The 22,121-nt window shown below is 43.2% G+C and overlaps 1 protein-coding gene across 15 annotated transcripts in view; it reads left to right on the forward strand.

The window, feature by feature from the left end:
• LPP (LIM domain containing preferred translocation partner in lipoma) overlaps nt 1-22,121 on the forward strand; it is a 316,729-nt gene that overhangs the window by 185,159 nt on the left and 109,449 nt on the right. For all 15 annotated transcript variants that reach the window (XM_021396526.1, XM_021396525.1, XM_021396524.1 and 12 more), the window contains one exon: nt 10,760-11,425. In XM_021396526.1, coding sequence (XP_021252201.1) covers nt 10,760-11,425 — 666 coding nt within the window. The remainder of the gene's footprint in view (nt 1-10,759; nt 11,426-22,121) is intronic.

The raw sequence follows: 22,121 nt of genomic DNA on the forward strand, positions 1-22,121 counted from the left end.
CACAAAACTCTGCTTTGAATCCAAAATTCCTTGTAGTTTTTGGGCGTCCACTGCTGAGTTTTGGATAGTGCTGAGAGCTCGTTAGAACACTGCTGAAGCCAAGCTGCTCAGAAGGACTAAATTAATGCTCCCCAGTCCCAAAGTTTTTTAGCATTTAGCACTCCTGCCCCAGGGCTAGAAAGTCATGTTGCAAATTCTGAAGTTAAAAATGTCAAAATCAGTTAGGCTATAAATCCCAGTAGCCATCAGTATGCATTTATACATCCACTGCAAGGGGAGAAGTGAGTAGAGCAGAGGGTTCTGTTAGTTTGGAATTGCCAGCTTGCTCTGAAGTGCAGCCACCGAAGTGGCTGCAGTTGGTTCGGCCCAGGCTCTGCTTAGTCCAGATGAGAAATTCTGCTCGCTTTCATTCAGGTTGCAGCAGCACTGCACTTGCCAAGACCTCCCTTCATGTTCACTTTTAAGCAAAACTAGACAATTATTACCTGAAGGAATTTATAACTGTAAGATTTGTTACAGTTTGTGCAGAAACCTCCTATGTGTTCCTAGCGCTGAGGAAAAACCCTACAAATTCAGCAGGCCAAATCCTCATCTGCCACAGCCAGCGGATTGAAGCAAATCTACTGGAGTCAACAGACTGCTTAAGCTGGCACGGGTGTCACTGAGATCAGAATCTGGCTTCGTATCGTGCACTTTTTAAAAATATAACTCAGGCAGAACGAGGTATTAGAGAATATTCTGGTTCTTAGCTGTGATTGTGATAGCCTTAACCCAATCAGCAGCCTCACAGCAAATGTCTTGAGATTTTACTTTGATCCAAGAACAGTGTAAGTGAGGAGAACTATAAATCATAACTTAATAGAGCTTGGTAGGTCATCCTTGATGAAGCTTAACAATGGTTTTGGTTTTTTTTCCTTTAAAACTGCTGATACCCCATCCCTGGAGGTGCTCAAGGCTGGGTTGGATGGGCCCTGGGCAGCCTGAGCTGTGGGGGGCAACCAGCCCACTGCAGGGCTTGGGGCTTGATGGTCGTTAAGGTCCCTTCCAACCCAAGCTGTTCTACAATTCTGTAATATATTCTATTCAGCAATATGAGTTGTTAAAAAACACAGCTCTTATGTTTTGGTTAAGAATGAAGAGGAGATGTTTTTGTTCTTTGTTTTTTTTCCTGTGTCTTTTTATATTAAAAAAAAAAATTACAATGGCTATTTGTGGCTTTGTTTCCTCAAGGCATATTTGGGAAAACTGAATTGATTTATAATGCCATTTGTAACAGAACCAAGCCTGCTGAGGCAGTGGGTTTGACACTGCCTACCACGGGCTTTTTAGAGTGATATTGTTGTGATATTAAGCATGGAAAATACCAGTCCTAAATTGTTGTTCTAGATTTTTATTCTGAATTTTTATCAGCGTGTGTTTTAAGTAAATGCCATATTATCCATATGTTTAATGTAGTTTTATTTTTCTCTACGGAGAGAAGAAAATAGTGGGGAAGCTGACAATTCTGAGTTTACGCCTTAATTTAAAAATATTGTCTCCAACTTTCTGTATTGCTTTTTACATGAGTATTGCTGAGTTTCAGATGACACTTTTCTTTTGCTGTTTATTAATAGTCTCTCTTTCACTTTCCTGGCTTGTTACAGTATTGCCTTGGTGTTTTGACTAGACTCATTGCAGTGGGTAAATTCCATGTATCTTAGTGTATGTATTTATCTATGTACAGAACAATTTAAAAAGCCACAGCAGGTGAAGGAAAGCCTTTCCAGTCGTATGTATTTCCCCACATGGTACTTGGAGGCTGTGATGCTGTGGAAAGACGAAGGTATTTCGGGCAGCGGTGATAACCCAGGCAGACGGATAAACGAGGGAACGTTCCACTCCACTTCCCAGAAGAAGCCATCTGGGAAAACAGTTAAATTTGACCTGTTGTTGACGCTCGTCAGCCTCTTGGAAAGGTGTACGTTGGACCTAATAGGAAAATAACCTCACTGTCATATCTGCCTGTCTTTTATGGTGGTTTTTCTTTCGCTTGAGCTGTTACTTTTTTGGTGAGGCTGTATGGTTTTTCTCTGCTGCTAACCACTCAAGTTACTAGCTTGAATCGTTTTGTATCCCACTAAAAATACTGGCGGATGGTGGTGGGTTCTGGACCTCAAATGAACCATAAGAAAGCAGATGTTGTATGAACACAGAATTGTTCAGTGATGCTTCTGCTCTTCTGTACTACTATTCGCGCAGGCTTTAAAATGTGGGGAAGAATAAAAACACATGTTTTTCACAGGAAATAGAGACAATACTAACATTTGAAAATGCTTATGCCCTGTGGTAGGATAATTTTTTAAATCTAGTTTAATAGACTTTAGGAATTTGAGAAGATAAATAGGTCATAAATGCAAGCAATGCAACTATTAAATGAAATCGTAAACAAACAAGTAACACAAAGTAAAGCAAGTAGAGACTGAGTGCATATGTATTTCATATTATTTTATGTGTGCATATGCACACTCTTTTAATATCCTATAGAATTAATAAAGGAAGAAAGCTTGCGCGCTTTATAAACACTCTAAAACTTCTTTGCAATTTAGTAGGAAATGAGAACCTTTTATAGGCGTTTTGGACTATTCTTTAAATCTGTTGTTCAGCACACAATAGAAAATGCTGACTTTTCCATCTAGTTGTGGACTTCTCCAGAAGATTCTGTGAATATGTGTATTTCATTCTGTCACTCGTTGCTGCACATCCCTTCAATCATGCGTCTTCCATTATAACTCTTTAATGTGCTTTTTATAATCATGATAAACCTCCATGGATAGCTGCGTAATCTGTGTAACCCTCCAACCTACCCGTATTTATCAGGCACATGAGCTTCTTTTCCATTACAAATAGTAAGTTATAAAAGGAAGAAAAATCGTTTTTGAGTCTGTGGATGGTGTAATTATGATACTTAAGTTTCACTAGCTTAGTAATAGCAGAAGTCATAAAAATACTTTACTCACCCAAAATTCTTATTCTGATGGGGGGAGTGGGGGCTTTCCCTGTTGTAAGGCAGCACAACATTTTGCCTGAGCAAAGCAGAGAGACTCCTTCAACCCAATAGAAGGACCCAGTTTGCTTAATGGAGATGCTTTGGACATTCCTGCATTGCTAAGCCTTAGAGAAGGTGCTGCTTAAGGAGCCTGGTTTCTCCGCTCCGTTCACTTGTGTTGTGTTCCCAGGGCACCACTTTACCTTCTTTGTGGCCCTTTGCTTTGGGATTGCATTTAGTAGATCTGAGTTTTGTTGTAACCAGAGGTCTGTGATGTGCAGATCTTTACGTAATTTAACATTAAGTTAATGTGCCATGATTCAGCTGGTGCAAGGGGCTGATATCCTATGTTCCTGAGGTCCAGGTTGGTACAGATTTGTCGTTCTGTTCTCTAAAGTAGGAAACCACAAAAATATCCTGAAATTCGTTCAGGAAACATTTAGTTTCTCACAGCAGACATTGTCTGTTGCTTCTTGACAAGGATATTTCTCATGCTGATATCAGATATCCTTGTAGATGAAGTGGCTACTGCAGTTGTTTTGCTCAAGAAGAACTGCTAAAATAGGAGAGTTTTAATCCTAACTAGCCCTTTTAATGAATTAAACTCAAATTATGGTCTTTGACTGTCTACCAGAGCTAGAAGTATTTAGGTCAATTGTTTGTACATTTTTTAAAACTAGTCTTTCACGTACTGCTCCTCATAAATACCAGATGATCACTTGTCAGAAAGGGAAAAACAAATAAAAGAGTTCACAGTAGTTATCATAGTGATAGTAGTGGGATAAACAAAAAAGTAAATATTAAACTGAGAGGGACAAGCAAAATTACTCCCTGGCATAACACTTGTATTTTGGAGACCAAACTTTTCAGATCTGCTCAGGTTCTGTGTAATTAATGGAGTGTTGTGAAGTGGAAACCCAGGTTGCCTAGAAAACTTGACACCCATACTGAAAGCTGAACCAAGGTGTTTGTCTGTAACTGCACACACTGGTTGTGAAAGGTTTTTTTTCCATGATATAATATTGGAGGTCAACTTGTTATCACCTTTCCTTTTGTGCACCGTTTTCTCTCTTGAAACACAAGTTGGGCCGTCACAAGGAGTACAAAAGGGGCTGTGAACAGAAACATTAACAACGATGTTGACTCCTTTTCCACCCTTGGTAGCAGCTGAAAAACAGATCAAAGCTCAGAAGCAGTTGTGTTCTTGCAACACTTCATGGCATCTGTAAGGTATTCTCTTCATCTGAGAACCAGAGATGAACACTTCATTAGATTTCTCCTCTTTTTCTTTTGGTATAATGCCGAGGAGCAATCTGTTTGAATACCTTGATAGCTTCTGGTGATCAAGCCAACAAGATGAATCCATATAAACACTGCTGGGAAGTATGAATGTGGCTGCTGATCACGAACAGCCCATGCCTCCGTGGTGCTCACATAGCAGCTGTGAACTGGAAATGAGAGAGTGATGAAACTGTAAAGAAAAGCGTCATTTGATTATAAGTGTGTTTTGGCTGAGGATTTCATGATTTTTGGACCAGACTTCAAAATTTTGGATGAGGGTCTAAGGGCATTTTGACACCTGTGGAGATCTGTACTAGCAACTGAGCCATGTGCATCACATAGCTTCGGTGCAAAGAGGACCAGCATGTCTTCTGTGTGCTCAGTCTACTATTTGGACATCATAAAGAAGGCCAGAAAAACTTGTATATTGAAAATGCACTGGATATGCTGCCCACTATCTCTGGATGTTCAGCAATCCAGCTGGAGCGCTACCGGAATGCCAAGCATCTGCAGGTCCCAAATGAAAGGCTAGATTTCTCGTTTTCACCTAGATGTTATTTCAGACAGGAAAAAAAGGGGGTATGTTGGGGGGAACCGGCCCGTGCATTATCACTAGCAAAGCGGCCTGTTGAAGTACTGAATTTGAAGTCAGAAGGTGTTAGATGTGTCTGTATATAAGGAAACCTCATAAAATGCCTGCTTATGTTTTCAGGTACCTAAAGGCCCAGGTTTCAAAGCAGGGCATTTGATGTTTCCCTGGGGCTTTCCTTTCCAAACTGTCCGTGCAGACACCCAAGGTCAGGCTGGACGGGGCTCTGAGCACCTGATGGAGCTGTCGGTGTCCCTGTTAGTGCAGGGGAATTGGACCAGATGGCCTTTTAAGGATCCCTTACAACTCAAATGATTCTATGATAAATCCCCTTGGTGGGAGGCTGAGCTTGAGTGACAGTGCACTTAATGCAGGGAAAAGGTGTCTGTGCTTCTAACAGTCATGTCAAAATTACCTCCTTATTGCAGAATCATCTCAGCTAACTTATGCTGTCTAAATATTCAGCGACTTGTCTTGGCTGTTTGTGCGCTTCTTTTACAATTGGTGAAGAGAAGTAGATTCCCCCAGTGGATGATTCATCTCTTCTCATTTGGGCTTCAGTATTAGAAAGGGATAAATGACCCCGTGGAGATGCACCAAAGCCACACCTGGGAGATTTCAGCTGATCCTGGGGTTGCGGTCCCGCAGTGCTCATGGACCATGCAGAGGAGCAGCTGACTTAAGGAGAGATGCTGCACAGGCACTGCTAGCTGGCAGCCTCCTGGGATCGCTGCATCCTGCGTTCAGCCCGCAAGTAGCTGCCAGGTTTCTGCCTTTCGAGGAACGAGGGTTGTCTCTTCTAGAGTAAACTGTGGCTGAAATGCTTGGAAAAAAAAGGCAGCTTCAGCTTAGAGCAGTGGTTCTCAACCTGTGTTCTGCAAACCCTGGGGGTCCGTGGATCGCTCCTAAGGGAACTAAGAAGAATTCTGTGAAAGGTAACTTAAAAAAAAAAAATAATACGCCCGTGTTTAGTGTCAGTAGATTAACTCTGTAAAGGAGCTTGTCCCTCCTGAAAGACATTCGGGGGCTGCAGAGCATAAAGGTTGAAAACCACTGAGCTGGAGTAATGTATCTTTATAAGTGATAATTTGACAGCTAAAGGGCTAGAGCTATTCAACTGTACCTTTTATGAAAAGCGCCTGGAGAATTGAATAGAATGTGATAAATTTTGTGTAGGCATTTTTGATCAGCTCTATGAAACTGAGATACTGAAGAGGCTATAGAAAATACTCTACAAATACACAAAATAAAAGGAGAATCAAGTCTTTTTCAGAAGGCTTCCAGCTGATGGTATGGAACCATGCTCCTGATGTAGACTACGGTTACTTTGTACTCTTTTTTTTTTTTAAAGATTTAACTCTGACAAATGGTATAGAGTTATAGACTAATTTCGGTAGAATAATGTTTCATTTCTAGTACCTATTTAATAACTTTTTCACTGTAGATATAGGCTGAATGTAATTTAAGATCTATTTAAATAATTACCATGGAATGAAGATTCACACAGATAATCTTAGTTTTGGGTTTCCCCACCAAGGTAACTTTGAATTCAGATATCCAGCTTTGACAGCCAGATCCCTTGGAATGCTTGGAATGGACTTGTGATAATGGCACAGACTTCTTATACGGTGGTTGGTACAAGAAACTCCTGCAAATAGTTTATAAACTGTCACTGCGTTCAAGTAGATGGGGCAAGAGTTACCGAAGTGATTCCCCTCACAGTTACACATGGTAACTTTATTTAGGAGAAGCGTTACGGGGGGTTTTTCCTCCCACGTTCATTGAGTTCTACTTGATTTTGTCAGTATTGGTTCACCTTTATTTGAACTGCTGGATAATTCATTTGTAGAAGAGGCAGTGCATTTAGGTACTTCCATCTGTGTTTAAACAAGGCTCTTGTGCTTTCCCCATTTAAAAAAAAAAATAAAGAGAGATTTTATACTATAATGCTTGTGGTAGTTGAGGTTCTGAATTTAACTCCTTCCTACTCTAGTTTCTCTTAACAACTCTGCCTTATCAGCACCTGGGGTTTCTAGTTTACTCTCTCTTTGCAAATATGAATTTGCGAGAACTGGCTGATGGTAAGTAGCGTGGTTCTAATTTGCACTTGCAAAGTGCATCAGACAGTTTCACCTAGTGCATGGCGAGCAGAGGAAAGCCTGTCTTCCTTTGAGAGCAGTCCTTAGAGGATGTCAGAGACTGTGTTTGCCTGTGTTAGTCATTTACGAATGCAGTACAGCTTTGAAATGAGCTGTCCAGGAGCTGCTGAAGGAAGGGATGCCTGAACTCCTGTGAAGCCACTCTTTTTACTTTTGTCTCCTTTTTCTTCTTCCTTTTTCTACTTGCTTTCATGCTTCTGGTCTGTCACTTTGTGCTTTTGGATGAGTCTACTTTGTTGCACTAGCAGACATTCTGTGGACTCATTTGGATGAAACATTTGTGACAGTCATCGCTGGGACTGTACCCAGTGACATAGGTAGTTCTTTCTAGCTTTCTGTTCTTTACTCCCTGTCTATCTACCTGGCATCCTTATAGCCTCATCAGTCTCTCCTATCCTAGTACCTAACAGATATCTGTTGAAATCACTCTTCCTCATGGGATCCGAGTGCCATCTCTTCATTCTTCTGCACGTACCTTGTCTGTAGTTCATGTGCATTTATGAAGTCTTTTCCTAATTGATTAATGATCTAGAAGTTTAAGCCTGGGGTGATATTTGAGTCCATGGCTGGGTATACAGAAGGCTGGGCTGTGGCCACTCTTGTCTCCCAAGCAAAGGAGCAGAGGTTTATGGTGATACCTCACCTGTGCCCTTGTTCGAGACCTACAGCCAATGTGCCTCCTTGTGTCCCTATAAATCATTAGTGTTCCAGAAGTGTTGAATTCCCTCCAACCTGTCCCATATCTCCACTACACCACGTTAACTAGCACTACACCCTCCTCCCCCTCCAGCCAGGCTTTCATTACAAACTTGCCCAGCACCCTCAGAGGAATTCAGAATGAGTCACTCAGGGTGCCTCTGGGGACTCCTACTGATGCAAACTTCCTCCTCCTCAAGGCGGGCTGCGGTTTGAATGCCACAATGCAGCCAGCACTTCTGAGCTTCAGCCTTTGCCATGATGGTGATGGCAGCGCTGGGTTTCTGGCCCTGGCACCCAGCTTGGTGCCTTCCTTCATTTGGGCTCATGTGCAAGATAGGAGACTCTCAGCACATCTTCTTTGTTGTGTCAGATATGGGAGCTGCTCAGATCCTTTCAGAGTGCCAGTCTGTAGTCAGCAAAGGTTATTTTGGAGGAAGAGGTTATCATTCCTAAAGTGTACTCCAGGTCTGTCAGGAGACTGGCACCAACTCACGATGTGTGTTATCTGGATGCTAATAATGCAAGAATGAAATCCCCTGGTTCTTGGTGTGGAACAGACTTCCATCACAAGAGCTTTGCTGGCAATCTGTCATAATCTGCTTCCAGAGTCTGCATTCAGACACACAAGGTGTGATGAACAGAGCTCAATTATGTTTTGTTTTGGGCTTTCCTGTTCCCCACTGATGTGCCATTGTCATTAAAACATTATCTACCTTCTCCCTGTTCACACTGGAAAAAAAAAATGCTCTTCTGGTGGTAATTACACAGTGCCGCATTGTGGACCTTTCATCCCATTACAGTAAGTGGACAAACTACGGTCATTTACAAGAATGAACTAGGTGAGGAAATGGGAAAGTTTCTAGTACTCCTGGACTAAATGCCAGGCTGACATGTGGGAATAATTGCTACAAGAAGTACATTTTCTTGCTAGCACTGAGCACTGGTGCAGTTGTGCTCTGAGGCAGGGGTAGAGGGATGCCTGCTCCACACCAGGTGCTTCAGGAACAGAAGAATCAGGCAATATTAATGAGGGGCTACAGACCCTTAAACTGCCTCTGCCCTTGCAGTCCAGCTTAGCTGCACTTCAGCTCTTCATTCTTCTCAGTTTCAAAATCTCTTCATTCTGTCTATGTACTGCCTTGTCTTGGATCTGTTTTTAAAGTCAAGGTTTGAATACATTGTTTTTTTTCCTCCAGCAGAAGTACACTGCCTGTTTTTTCCCCACCTCTGCATGCATACCTTTTACATCTCTAGAACCAGCTTGATGCTCTTATTTGCCTGTTGTTTTGTTCGTTCTTTGTGGGAGGTTTGCCCTGAAGGTGTGATTGCAGGAGTAAGTTCTTTACCAGTGCATCAGCAAAAATGTCTTTGCACCTGTCACCAGGGGAGAGCTACCAGTTGTGTAGTAGAGCTTCCTTATTACGTGGTAGACTTGTTTGTGGGCTATGGAGGAGAAGCTGAGTGGTTTGCTCTTATCTCCCTTCACGTGTGGTGGCTGCCGCCTGGGTGGTGATTGGTAACCTGGGAGGCTCAGGGTGTTGGGTGGTTGAAGGTCCTCTCCAGCCACTGGCCTGAGCCGGTTTGGCAGCAATTTCTTGCCGCCACCTGCTGACCAGGCAGAGGATTTCTCTGATGCCCCTGGTGAGCCCCCACCACTCTGTTCCCTGCCCAGTGGGTCCAGCAAGAGGGAGATGAGGCAGTGCCTGCACAGAGCAGGAATGCTTGGAATACAGGACTGATCATTTAAGGAAAAGAGGTGTGTGCTTTAGCTTGAGCACATCCATGGCTGTGAGCTGAGCTTGTCTGATTTGGGGCTCCCTTGAACTTGCAGGTTATTGAGAGGAGCGGGGTGAGATTGAGCCCACTGCAGTAGGTTTACATAAGATAAAACCATCATGCTAAGTGCAGCAGCAAAGGACTACCATCAGACCATTCACACTGCCTTTAATGCTTCTATGTATAGGAAGGAATGGAATTCAAGGACCCTTTTAAGGATACAGCAAAATAAGGAGAGGGCAGATATTCTACCGAATCCTGAGATCCAGAAGTGGAAGTTCGTTCTTCTTTGATTTAGTGAAAAGCCATAATGGTGATCTTCCGTATTCTTCAGAAACCATTTCATATTGTTAGCTCTCTAACAAAGCTGTCTTCACACCAGTATTTTTGGACATTGGGACTGAATAACCAAGTTCAATAAGAAAAACAAGTACATTAGACAGAAAGACATTTAATACCTATTAGGACAATGTTACTGCACTACACTTTCACTTAGTTGCCAAGCCCCAGGAAGTGGCAGTGCTTGCTGTGAGGCCTGGGTGCTGGTGCAGGGTTACACGGGAGCTGACTTCTGAAGCCCTCAGGAATTTTGGCCTGCTTTCTGCCCTTTCATGTGCTATGTGTAACATTTTGCTGGGGTCACTCCAGACTTGCAGTGCTTGGGAGCAGAGCCAGGGGCAGGGACACTTCTGTGTTACACTTTGCTGCAAGCAAAGCTTTCAGGCCACCCCGTTTTTGCTGTCTTATGCTGTCAGAAGCAGCCCTTATCAGGGGCAGTACCCTTTGAGCACTCTGGAGAATTGCATGTCTCTACAGTGACTTAAATCACATTTTTCTTCTTTTTGAGTGCTCTCATTTTCACATGAACATGTGGGTTTCCACACTAAATATTCTCCTGTAAATCTCCTTTTTTTTTTTCCCCCCTGCATTTATTGCTTTTGAGTTTGTTTGTTCTGAGGTGGAGGAAGAAACCCCAAGGAGAAACGCAACATGCTGCCTGGCAGTTCTGCTCAGCTACAGCAGTGCTGTCCCTGTTCTGTCAGAGCAGGAAAAGGTTGTTATTACCATTTTATAATGTGTAGTCTCAGGTACATTCCTGCTTCCCTAAGCAGTTTGAGTTGCTGTGCAGATGTTACTGTAAGACCCTGTTCCCTCTTAACCCTTCTGTACTCAATCCGATGCTGAGTGGCCTGTCCTGCTGACGCTGCGGCTCTCTTTGTTTGCTCTTAGGGCTCCGGGACCTCCAGCTCCGCTGCCACCACCCCGTCTGTGTCCACCCCTGTCACCGGCCACAAGCGGATGATCATTCCCAACCAACCTCCCCTCACCGCCACCAAGAAGTCCACCGCCAAGGGGCCTGGCCAGCCGGCACCCATCCCAGTCACTCCCATTGGCACCCTGAAGCCTCAGCCGGTTCCGGCCTCCTACACCACAGCCTCCACGCCCAGCCGCCCGACCTTCAATGTCCAGGTGAGGACGGCACAGCCTAGCCCTCACTACCAGCCGCCCGGTCCGCAGCCCACGCACTATGGCAGCCTGGGGCCCGGCCAGCCCTATGCAGCCCCACCGGCCCGCCCACCCGGTGCCCAGCAATATGGCTCGCCGCAGCCCCGTGGGCCTGACTACGGCTATGCCCCACCGCCCGCCCGTCCTTCAGAGCCCAGCTATGGCTACGCACCTCAGCAAGGCCGCTACCAGGATCCGTATTATGGTGGATATGGAGGGAGGAATGGCTCCGAGGCGCCCTACATGCCACAGAGCACCTGGAAGGTTGAGCCGGCGTATCCCACCAGTAACACCATGAGCCAGGCTCCTCCCGGGCTATACCAGCCTCCTGGCACGAAGAAGACTTACATCACCGACCCAGTGCTGGCCCCGCAGCCGCTGCAGCAAAAGGTAGGAGATGGCAGTGCTCACTGGTCTCCCTTTCACAGAGAGGATGGTGAGGTGCTGGCACAGGCTGCCCGGGGATGTTGTGGATGCCCCATCCCTGGAGGTGCTCAGGTCCAGGCTGGATGGGGCCCTGGGCAGCTTGAGCTGGTGCTTGATTTAGCAGTTGGCAACCCTGCCTGCATCAGGGGATTGGAACTTGTTTATCTTTGAGGTTTCTTCCAACCCAAGCCATTCTATGGTCTCTGTGGGGGAGTGCAAGGGGCCCCAGGAACCTTCCTCAAAAGCAGCACGTGGGATTAAATGGCACTGCCTGTGGATCCCAAGCAGCTGCAGCTCCTATTTCAGTGGCTTCAGGGCTGAGGGCACATGAGCTCTGGCAGTGGGGGCACAGCAACTTGTGTCCTCTGCCCCTTGTCTCCATCAGGAGGCCTACATCAGGAGGCCGGCCAAGGTTTTCAGACCTTGCTGGTTGGCTCTTTCATTGTGCACTGTTGGAGTCAGTGAGGTGATAGGTATGTAAATCACACCTTTGTTTGACAAAGGGAAGGAGATGGAGAAGAATACAGAAAGTAGTCTCCCTCCATGCGGCTTCCTAAAAGCTGGAAACAAGGAGCTCTCATGTGTCTTGGAAATAGCCTTTTGGGGAATTACAACTTGCATCAGCCTCAGAGGGCGAGGCAGCCTTGTGCGCAGTGTTGGTGTTATTGCAGAGCTCACCCTGCGGGGTGGGAGCAGCTCTGTCCCTGCAACATGCCCTCACATGATACAGTCGTCAGCAATATGTCTGTGTGGCATTAGCGCACTTGGGTCCTTCCTTCAGGGCTCTCCCAGGATCAAACGCGAGTCAACATTCTCTCTGGGTACTCATGGACATCTTTGGCTCAGCAGTGGAATCGTTCATCTCATGCAGATAGGAGGTGCAGAAGGTGCTGTTTTTGGTTGTGGTTCAGAGCGATTCCGCAGGCTGACCTCTTGTGCATCGCTGCTTAAAAATCACTTATCACTGAAAAACCACATGGAAATGAGTTCTCACACAGTGCTGTGGGCTCTCTGATTTCCCTCTCAGGTGGCAGCAAGGCAAGTGGCATCCAACCACTTCAACGTGCATTTGGGCCTCATAAACCAAAGGAGATACCAAACAAAGCTAAACTGCTTCGCTTCTCTGCCCAGATTTCAACACGGGCTGGCCCATGTCATTTCTGCTGGCGGTCGCTTCAAACGTGGCTCTGGGGGACATGGGACCTCAGCTTTGTGTGATCCTTCTGTATGATGGGGTTCAGCTGCACCTGAGGGCGAAGACACCAAGCCCACATGGGAAGATGGTGAGCCCATTACTGGCCAGGGCCAGGATAATAAATGAAAACTCCTTGAAATACTGTCTATGAGAAGCTAATGAACCACATTTTTTTCCCCCCCCTTTCCTTTCCAAGAAGTGAGGAGAAAAGTAATAAACTCAGCTCTGCAGGTGCCTGGTACAGAGCTTAGATTGGAAAGTAGCGAAAGGTAGGAGATTTGCACGTAGCCTTAACTGGTGTAAATTGGTGTGCTTCCAGTGGAGTCACTGAGGAAATGCTGAGCTATAGCAGATACGTATTTAGACTTGTATAGATACAAATAGGCTTATATATATATATATATATATATAAAAATTAAAAACTTCAGTCAGCATCTCTATAGAAACGCAAATCATCTTGAACCACAAACAGCACAAGTCTCATTTGCATTACAAAGTTGGAGGGACAATTTAATTTAGTTCAAGTTTGGAGTTTCATGTACGCATATATAGATATATATTTACATATATGTTTGTGTGCACGTGATATTTGCAAATACACATATAAAAAATATTTTGTGTGTCTATCTCTGTAAAAATAACTTCAGTATTTCTGCAAAACAGACTACAAGCTGCTCGGTGATAAATCCCTCCAGAACTTAATTCTCTTCTAACCTGCTGAATGTCTGCATTATTGCCTGTTTCACCTTTCTGCTTACGATGGTTCTCTAACACGGTGGTGCAAACTGCTTGATTGCTGCTTCATAAAATGCACAGTTTAATTGGTGAAGAATTGAAGATGATCTTGCAGTCTAGTAGGACATGCTCAGTAATAAGGCACTGTGTGCTTTGCCAGCGGCGCAGTATTGTCCGGTTTTACTGACTGTTGTTCTCTTCCTTTGCAGTCTCATTCATAAAATCAACTTTTGGAATTATTTAAAGGGGAAAAAATGGAAGGCTTTGTTAGTGCCAGATTTCCGATAGGGAGAATTGTGGCTGTAATTCTACTTGTTGGCTACAACGTAACATATTTTCATGTAGAAAACTGATTCTGATTTTTGTTGTGTTTTGCCTTTTCAGGGTTGGTTTGAGGTCTTCCAGTCAAGGAGAATGATTCTGAGAAGCCAGAATGATTTAAAAAGCAGGTGTTATCACTTAAAATGCAAGAATACCTTTAGATATTTTTCTTCTTCCGATCTTATAATACAGAATCATTTCCAAATGCATTCTTAATTTTAAACACATTTTGTGTGGGAAAATACTAAAGAAATCGTAAAAAAATCCGTCTCAGATTAGAAATTCATGCACCTTAATTCTAATATAAACCATGATCTGTCTCTGAGAGAGTAGAATTTTTTCATTCGATTCATTTAAGATTTATAATGGATCAAAAAACCCCAACAAATTAAAAAAAAAAAAACACCTTATTTCTATTTTGCATTCTGTCTAGAAAAGTTTGACTGTACTGTGGCTGTATGTTTTTTTGCTGTATACTAATTATGTTGAGGTCATTGCTGATCCAAAATAATTCTGGATTAGTATGGGAACAGCGAATAATCTCTATGGGTTCTTAAGGCCCCCTGAGAACAATGAGTTTTACTCACAAACGGCTCTGGTGCATTCTGTCCTTGTGCCAGTTATGGGAGTGAGAGTTGTGCGTGTGAAACCTCTCTGCATTTCAGTCCTTCATTGCACTGCTTTTAGCATTAATGCCCAAGTCCTAGTTAGGAAATGAACTAGTGAAGTGCCCGTCCTCATTTAAACCTTCATACGCTTTGAAGGTAGCCCCAGCCAGAAATCTCAGTAGCCTTCTCTTCTCAGTCACTGATAGTGGGGATATCTCATGAGTAGCACAGGAGTTGTTACAAGACCGTCACGGAAACTTGTGATACAATGGGCTGCCTTTGTGCTGTTTGCAGTGGTACTGTGTTCTCTCAGACCAAATCAAAGCCTGAAGCCTCTTAACATCTTCTCTCCCAAAAGTCAGCAAGCACAAGACCGGAATGACTCAGGAGGTATAATGATTTTTGGCATCAAGATGTCCACAGCAGGGGAAAAAAAAACGGCAAAGCCATGGAGAGAGGATTCCTGTAGTTTACCTAGTGGTCAAAATAGTTCAAGAAACTCCTACCATTAACCAACACATCTGGCCAACTCACCAAATACCCATCATATCTTCTGATGACTCTTGGTCCTTTCACTGGTTTTGGTTATCATAGAATCATAGAGTTATTAAGGTTGGGAAAGATCTCTAAGATCTTCTAGTCCAACCATCCACATACCATCATTATTTCCCATTAAACCACATCCCTCAGTGCCACACCTCCACTGTTCTTGAACACCTCCAGGGACAGTGACTCCACCGCCTCTCTGGGGAGCCTGTGCCAGTGCACCACTGCTCTTTTGGAGAAGAAGCTTTTCCTATTATCCAACCTGAATGTTATGTTTGAGTGTTTCTGAGATAGTTTTGTGTATCTCCTAGGGGTCTTTGTGGATCAGGAGAAAGCACCCTATGGATGCTGACCTCATTAGCGTCCCTTGCAGCTTGCATTCTGCCTCACTTATGCGATCCTACAAAGGCTCAGCCTTCCGTGGCCCTAACTTTTGCTATTTTTGTCTAATGACAGAAGCTGTTGGCATCTTTGACAAAATGATTGGCTTTAGTGGATATTTTTGTGCTTGAGAGTGCTTTTTCTAAACTCAGACTTCATGATATTTATGATTTTAGTGGGAAATGGACAATTCCTTAAACTTCTGTGGACCTCACATGTTTCCTGGCATATCTGAGGAGTGGCCACTGTAGACATCCAGGAGATCTGACCTTCTTAGATCTTGGATCCCATGGATTCTCCTTCCTATTTCTGAATCTATTCATTGTCCTGAGGAACCACATTCCCTCCCACAGGGCCTAATGCACTAGCAGTGCACAAGGAGCAGGACAACCACTTCAAACAGCCTTTCAGCCCTATGCACAATTCTCAGTGAGCACTGTGGAAATTAAGTGGAGGGACTATGGCGGAGGGGAAAGTAAGGCTAATGAGGCAGCTTATGCTTTTGGCATGGCTTAGGTGATGGTGGTCACTCGTGATTAGCAGACCTCGACCACTGCATCCTTTCTGTGTTGCTGGAGGTGGTGTTTCTTTGCTGCCTACTGCAACCAGCATTGACACGGTCTCATGAAACTTGCAATACCCAAAAGAGGACTGTGACGGCTTGCTGTTTTCTCATTTTACACAGCTTTTGTCAGTTTTTCCACTGATTTAATACCTGTGATGGAGACGTTTGCTTGGAAGTTTCATCTTTGCCTCAGAAACATCTGCTCAACAGCGTCCTTTGCTATGACTGATGCACTTCTCTTGCACCGGTTTAATAATTTTTGCAGTCTGCCATCACTCACATTAAATAATACCTCCGGCACTTGTGTTTGAACTGAGACTAATGCTCTTGCTGTTTGCTGTTAATCTAGTGGCTAGGAATTTTTTGTTCTCTGCAGATGAGTAAATGCAATCTGCCAGATATCCTCCTGCTGTCACAGGATATAGCCTTCCTTAGCTTGGTTTTTTGCTTGTGCACAAAGGCAGGCACCTTAGAGTTTGCCACCTGTCCCCCCAACCCCCCACGTATCTTCTGCCCCAAAATTTCATATCTGCACCCAAGTCAAAAGCCACCCATTGAAAATTTCCCCTGGAAAGGATTCAGGGACAGTGTAAAATGTGAAAGCCAGTAATTGCCCGTAGTTTTACAATGTTAAAACAAAACTAAATAAAATTAAAAAGTTATTTAAAATGTTGCCGTCTGGTTCTGAATGCGCTAAAAAAGACAGAAAGATAACGTAAAGTGAAATAAAAGGTGAAATTCCAAAATTCAGGATTGAATTTGCGATTTCAATGTGACATTTTAAATTTCCCAGATGAATATGCAGTTCTACCCTGAGAATAGCAACAAATGTCAAAATGTTGACATTCTTCTTAAAACAGTATTTCTGAGTTCTAACCAGCACTAGCTGTATATCAGCTGCTGACTCTGTCATTGCTTCTGGGTGGATTAAATTAAATGTTGTGTTGCTTCTGTTAAAATGAGGAGGAGGGGAAGAAGACAGTGGTGTCTCACGCTGAGAGGAGAAGATCAGAGCTGGGACTTGTTGGCACTCTGTGGCATTGAGAATGGTATTTTTCACTCAATACAAATCTCTGCACCAGAATCTTTGTGAATTTCTTCAGAATTTTCAGGTTGGCAAGAGCTGTAAAGAGATGATTTTGTAACGGCTTGCTTATCTTTACCTCAGGAATCTGGCACAGTCTCTCTTACACCCTAAACTTTTGAAAGAACCCAATTCTCACCTTAAAATATGCTTACCATTCTTGTTTCAGAACTTTACAGTTGGTTCTTTGTGTTATATTGTTATTATTTAAATGCTCCTTTTATTAGCAAGACCAGCTGATGACAGAAATTCATCAGCTTTGTCTCTTAGGAATCACAGAGAAACTCAGAATTGCCAAACAGTTACCTTGAAGTTAAAGACAACAGGGATCCTGTAGTTATGGAAGTAAGTCAGGTCAGCATACACTGAGAAACCAACTTAAATTTACAGCTGTCTTTTTTTTTTCTGCAGGTTTTTGAGTTTTAGCCTTTATTCAGCCACATTGGGTTTGTAATAAAAGAGGAATAATTGAGAAAGAGGCTTTCCACATAATACGTGGATGTTCTTTCTTGCTCCGTCTTAAAATAAGCTGAGGACAATGCCTCCATACATGATAAGGAATGGGGCAGCCTTGAAGTTAATTAAGGGCTCTGTTCCTGTGCTGTTTAACTCTTGATAACCAAGTGTCTGCGTTGACAGATGCTGTCAGGTTGTCACAGTTTAACGGGTCAGGATTTTTTATCTGCAGCCATAAAATATACTCTGCAGATGCTTACCTGTGGGTGAGAAGACACATCTGTTGAGGAGGCTGTCTGGTTTCTGGGTAGTGGTAATTGCCTGAGCCCTGGGGCCATCTGAGCTCTGGTCTCTGGTGGGCAGCATGGTTTGCAGCTGATGAGGCAAGGACGATTGGGCTTGCTTTCAGATTACAGCTTTCAATTCTAAAAGCAGCACCCATAAAAGTGAGTGCAATTTAATTAATTCACAGGCATACTCTGGCTGTTGTGTGTAGATGGTGCTGCGGATTACCAGAGGGGCTGATTCTTGGTGTTTTAAAATACATTCATGTCTAACCACATCGTAGTTCTTCCAAAGCCAAGATGCTGAAATGTATGGTGAAGTTGTTCTCCTATCAAGTAGTTTCTGTTATTGTCAAGTTGATCGAGACATGGAGCTAGGATGTGAATGAGCAAGGAAACTTGCCCAGGCTTAGGCAGTAAACCAGTGAGAGAGCTGGGGAGAAGAAGTAGACAAGGGAGCATCTCAGTGTCTCTGGATATCTTCTCTGCTTGAGGCAAGAAGAGCTCTGGCTGCTCTATTGGTGTGAAACTCAGGGCTAACGACCTGACAGTAATACCAGTGTTCTGACAAGGAACTACTCCGTTCATAGCGTTGCTTTGGCTAATGGGGTATTTTTGGTTATGTCATTTGGAATGGATTGGCCCATGCCTGGGTGATTTTCCTACTGATCTCTGTGAAACATATTTGTGGTCTTAATCCAGTTCTTAATGGAATGTGCACACACATCATAGCAATGGTCTGTTACAAAGCACCAACTTTGTGCAGGGAGCTGTGTGCAGTTGAAAAGGTGATTCACTTTTCCATTGATAGGCGTGGTTGTGGACAACTGCAACCTTGAGCCAAATACCTCTGTGATCGGGCAAGGCAGAAAGATGATCATGGTGCCTAGGGAGAAGTGCAAGCCATGTAGGATCTCACTTAAAATACATTCTCAGTTACAAAGAGTAGAAAATGGTCTATTCTGGGTGATGATGTAGTATTTCTTCCCCCAAGAGTAATGAGAAGAAATAATTGATAATATGTTTACATTTATTGATCATAAATGTTCTGATATTAAACTTGCTTAGGCACCCACATAATGGACTTCCTGTTAAGATTTACCTCTGTGTAACTATAAAGAAATGCAATATATTAAGTGGAATAGCAGCCCTTGGGGAGGAAAAAAAAAAACAGTGGGGAAAAAAAAGAAGAGGAGGTTTCCTATCACCAGCTGAAAGAACTCCTGCAAGGCAAACAGAATTTGCAGTTGTACTGACAGTTATGTTCTTAAATGAAAATAATAGTGAATTATGAAGTTGTAAAATTGTTTTCACAATAATATTTTGCTTTTATAACTCATACTATTTCACTTAGTAGCTGCCTGGCTCCAGTGCAAGTTACATAACATGATGTTATGAATATGATGCCTCAACTTTTTGTCTAGGGAATTAATTTAAGGGCTCTAAACTTTCCAATAACATTTTTTTCTTTGTTCCAAACACAGTGTATTCTCTCTGCTTGAAAAGAAAAGAAACAACCAACCATCAGGCAGACTCTTACTCATAGTAGAGTAGTACTCATATTCCTCTTTATTCACACTAATAGACTTTGTTTTACGTGGAACCTCAAAATAGTGCAGAGTGAAACGTGCTATCTGAAGTCAGCTACGTGAAACAAATTAGAAGAGTGGATCTGCTCTGTGTTAGCTGATCAATCTAGCATTAGCAAGGATTTTCCACTGTGTGTTTTAGCACCAGCACAGACAGATGAATTATTATCATCAGTATCATTCATCCCCGCCGGTTAAAGTTTTTTCTAAACAAACAAAATTTCCTCAAATGAATTGGCAGTAACCTAAACTGACGTGTTAGGATTACTTTAGTCATCAGTAACATGGAACCACACCTGGGCTGTAATAGAGCAGATGAGTTATAATCGTGTTCATCCCATTAATTCCTAGTTAGAGTGTATTTTAGAACACCTGATGGATGTTCCCTTTCAGGGGTTTCCTACAGCTTTGTGAGAGCTGCTCACTCATTAAGTGAATCACCTCCTTTTCTGTTGTTGCTCTGAGAGCTGGAAGTGAAAACTCACAACTTTTTCAGAGGAAAAACTGCATAAATGACCTGGGAAGCTCCTGCTGTGTGTTTGCCGCAGACAGATTCCATCTAGGCTGTCACCAGGAAGCCCAAGGGGTTATTTTCCAGTCTTAGTCAGACTACAGAAGAAATCTCCTCTGAATCAGTGCCCTGTGACGTCTGTACTCTTGCAAAGCCAAACTGCACGAGTGTCTTGCAGGCTTCAGGTCTTGGGTGACCCCCATGGTTCCCTGTCTGATGATCAGCATCAGAGAGGTGCCTGCCCCTCCCTTCTCCAGCCTTAGAAGGTGGCTCTTCTGTTCCCTTTGCGCCATCAAAGCCTGTTCTCTCTCCTGTTAGGCAACACTTGTGACCTCTTTTCCCCTAGGCTGCATCCCAAGAAAATCTTTAGAAACACATCAGTTCTTTCACTGCCTCATTTGAACGCTTCAGATGGAACTTTCTCCTGAACCCATTTCCTTAACTGCATTTACCCTGGTATAGATTTTTCACGACTTCTGCGTGTTTCCACATCATTTTCCTTAAGAGTGCCCATCCCCCAAGGTTTGAGCTTCAGATGGGGGCTTTGCCACTGTCGTATTTCCAGATCAGTGAGCAAGAGGCGGGTGAAACCATCCTGTCGATTTTAGGTATAGAGAAACAACACAGTTGCACTGCATGCAAACGTGACCCTGCAGGTAACAGAGGGTGTTGGAAATGCACATTTGGGTTTGTGTCTGCGTCAGATAGCTCACCAATAACATGTCCACATCTAGTTTTCAAATCTGAATTCAGCTTCCCACCTTTCTTTACCCTTTCACCATCAGATCACCTTCTGATGAATCAGTACAGCAATTAAAACCACACGTGTAATTAAAAGAAGTTCAGCATAAATCTGAACGGCATAAAGATAAGAAAGGTAAAAGGATAAAGACGACTGGAAGCTCAGTTCTGTGTGACCTGCTTTTGAGTAAACAACGCTATATTCCACAGTCAATTATCCAAAAAGTACAGTGTGTTCTGCTGCCAAAAAAAGGTTGTCAGATAGAAGTGGTTAGTCAAAAGGACACATGCACTGGAGTGAACATTAATCTATTGTTCTCAGTATAATATTATACCAACAGGGCTGGTTTATCGCTGGCTTTTTTTTTTTTTTTTTTAATTTTTGACCACAGTCAAGATTATGCAGCTTTTCAATATTATTTCATGAACATCTAATTGCAGGCTTCAGCAAGAGGTGTGGGCATTGCTAGGGAAATCAAATAAGGTATGCTCTGTGCAGCCCAATAATAAGGCTTCCAATACAAAAGTGGAAAAACAAGTCATTAGTTGCAACCATCGAACGGAAGAGGTCTAATGGGAGCCACAGGATAAACATTCCATTTTATTATGTCTTCGTTATATGTTTTGCAAGGCTCCGTGGTTATAAATTAAAATTGCTTTTTGCAGCAGTGGCTGTAAAAAGTTCAAGATCTGTGAATGCACCTATTATTTTTATTTATATCATAACAGGCTGCTAACGCAAAATTAACTTCCCCCCCCCCCCTTTTGTTGTTAGTTAAAAGATGGAAGATGCATACAAATGAATATCTGAAGGCAGCACTCAAAAATGCCGCTTCCTTTTTTTCTTTTTGGAAGTCAAGATGGTATCAATTTAAAATGAGTGAGAAAAGATGGGGGGAGAACCAAACATCCCAGGTAAAATGAACTTCTTCAGCATTATACAAGCTGGTAGTGTCTGGTGTTTGTTTATAAATTTAAATTAATGCTAGTAAAAAAGTCCAGAGCATGTACAGATAGATGAGATGGGGTTTGTACTTGAGAGCATGTTGCTGACAAAGCAGAAAGCTTTCCAGTGCTCCTCAGCAGTTGAGTTGGCAGTCCTGAAGAGCCTGGTTACCAGCAGAAATTGGTGGCAGGACAGGGTTTTCCCATACCTTCTGCTGCCTCCTGAGCAGGCAGATGCACTGCTGTCTAAGGGAAAGTGTCCAACCTCTGAATCTCCACTCCGTGCTCTTTTCTTAACCTTCCAGCAAAACAATTAATTTGTTTTTTTTTTTTAATTCAGCTTTTGGAACTAACCGCCTCAAGGTAACAGGCTGAGATTTGTGGAACGGAGGTTTGTGGTCTCTGGAAACATCTGTTTCTCCTTTTAAAAAGGATACGAAGGATATGCAGCCATAAGCCCTCATCAACCCTTCTGCTTCCATTTAGGAGTTAATCGTTAACGGTGGGACCGCAGACGGCTTCTTCTCCTGAGGACAGGCTCTCCCATACCTGCGCAGGAGATCAGTGGCTTTCACCTTGAAAACCCTGAGTGTCAGCAAATTACTTCAGATCTGCGCTTCCCAGTCTATGAGAGCCTGTTGTCGGAAGCTAAAATTCATTATGCGGAGGTCTGCACTTCCAAGGGAGAAAAAAAATAAT

This window comes from Numida meleagris, chromosome 4 (assembly GCF_002078875.1).
Source record: "Numida meleagris isolate 19003 breed g44 Domestic line chromosome 4, NumMel1.0, whole genome shotgun sequence".
In the NCBI taxonomy this organism is placed as follows: Eukaryota; Metazoa; Chordata; class Aves; order Galliformes; family Numididae; genus Numida; species Numida meleagris.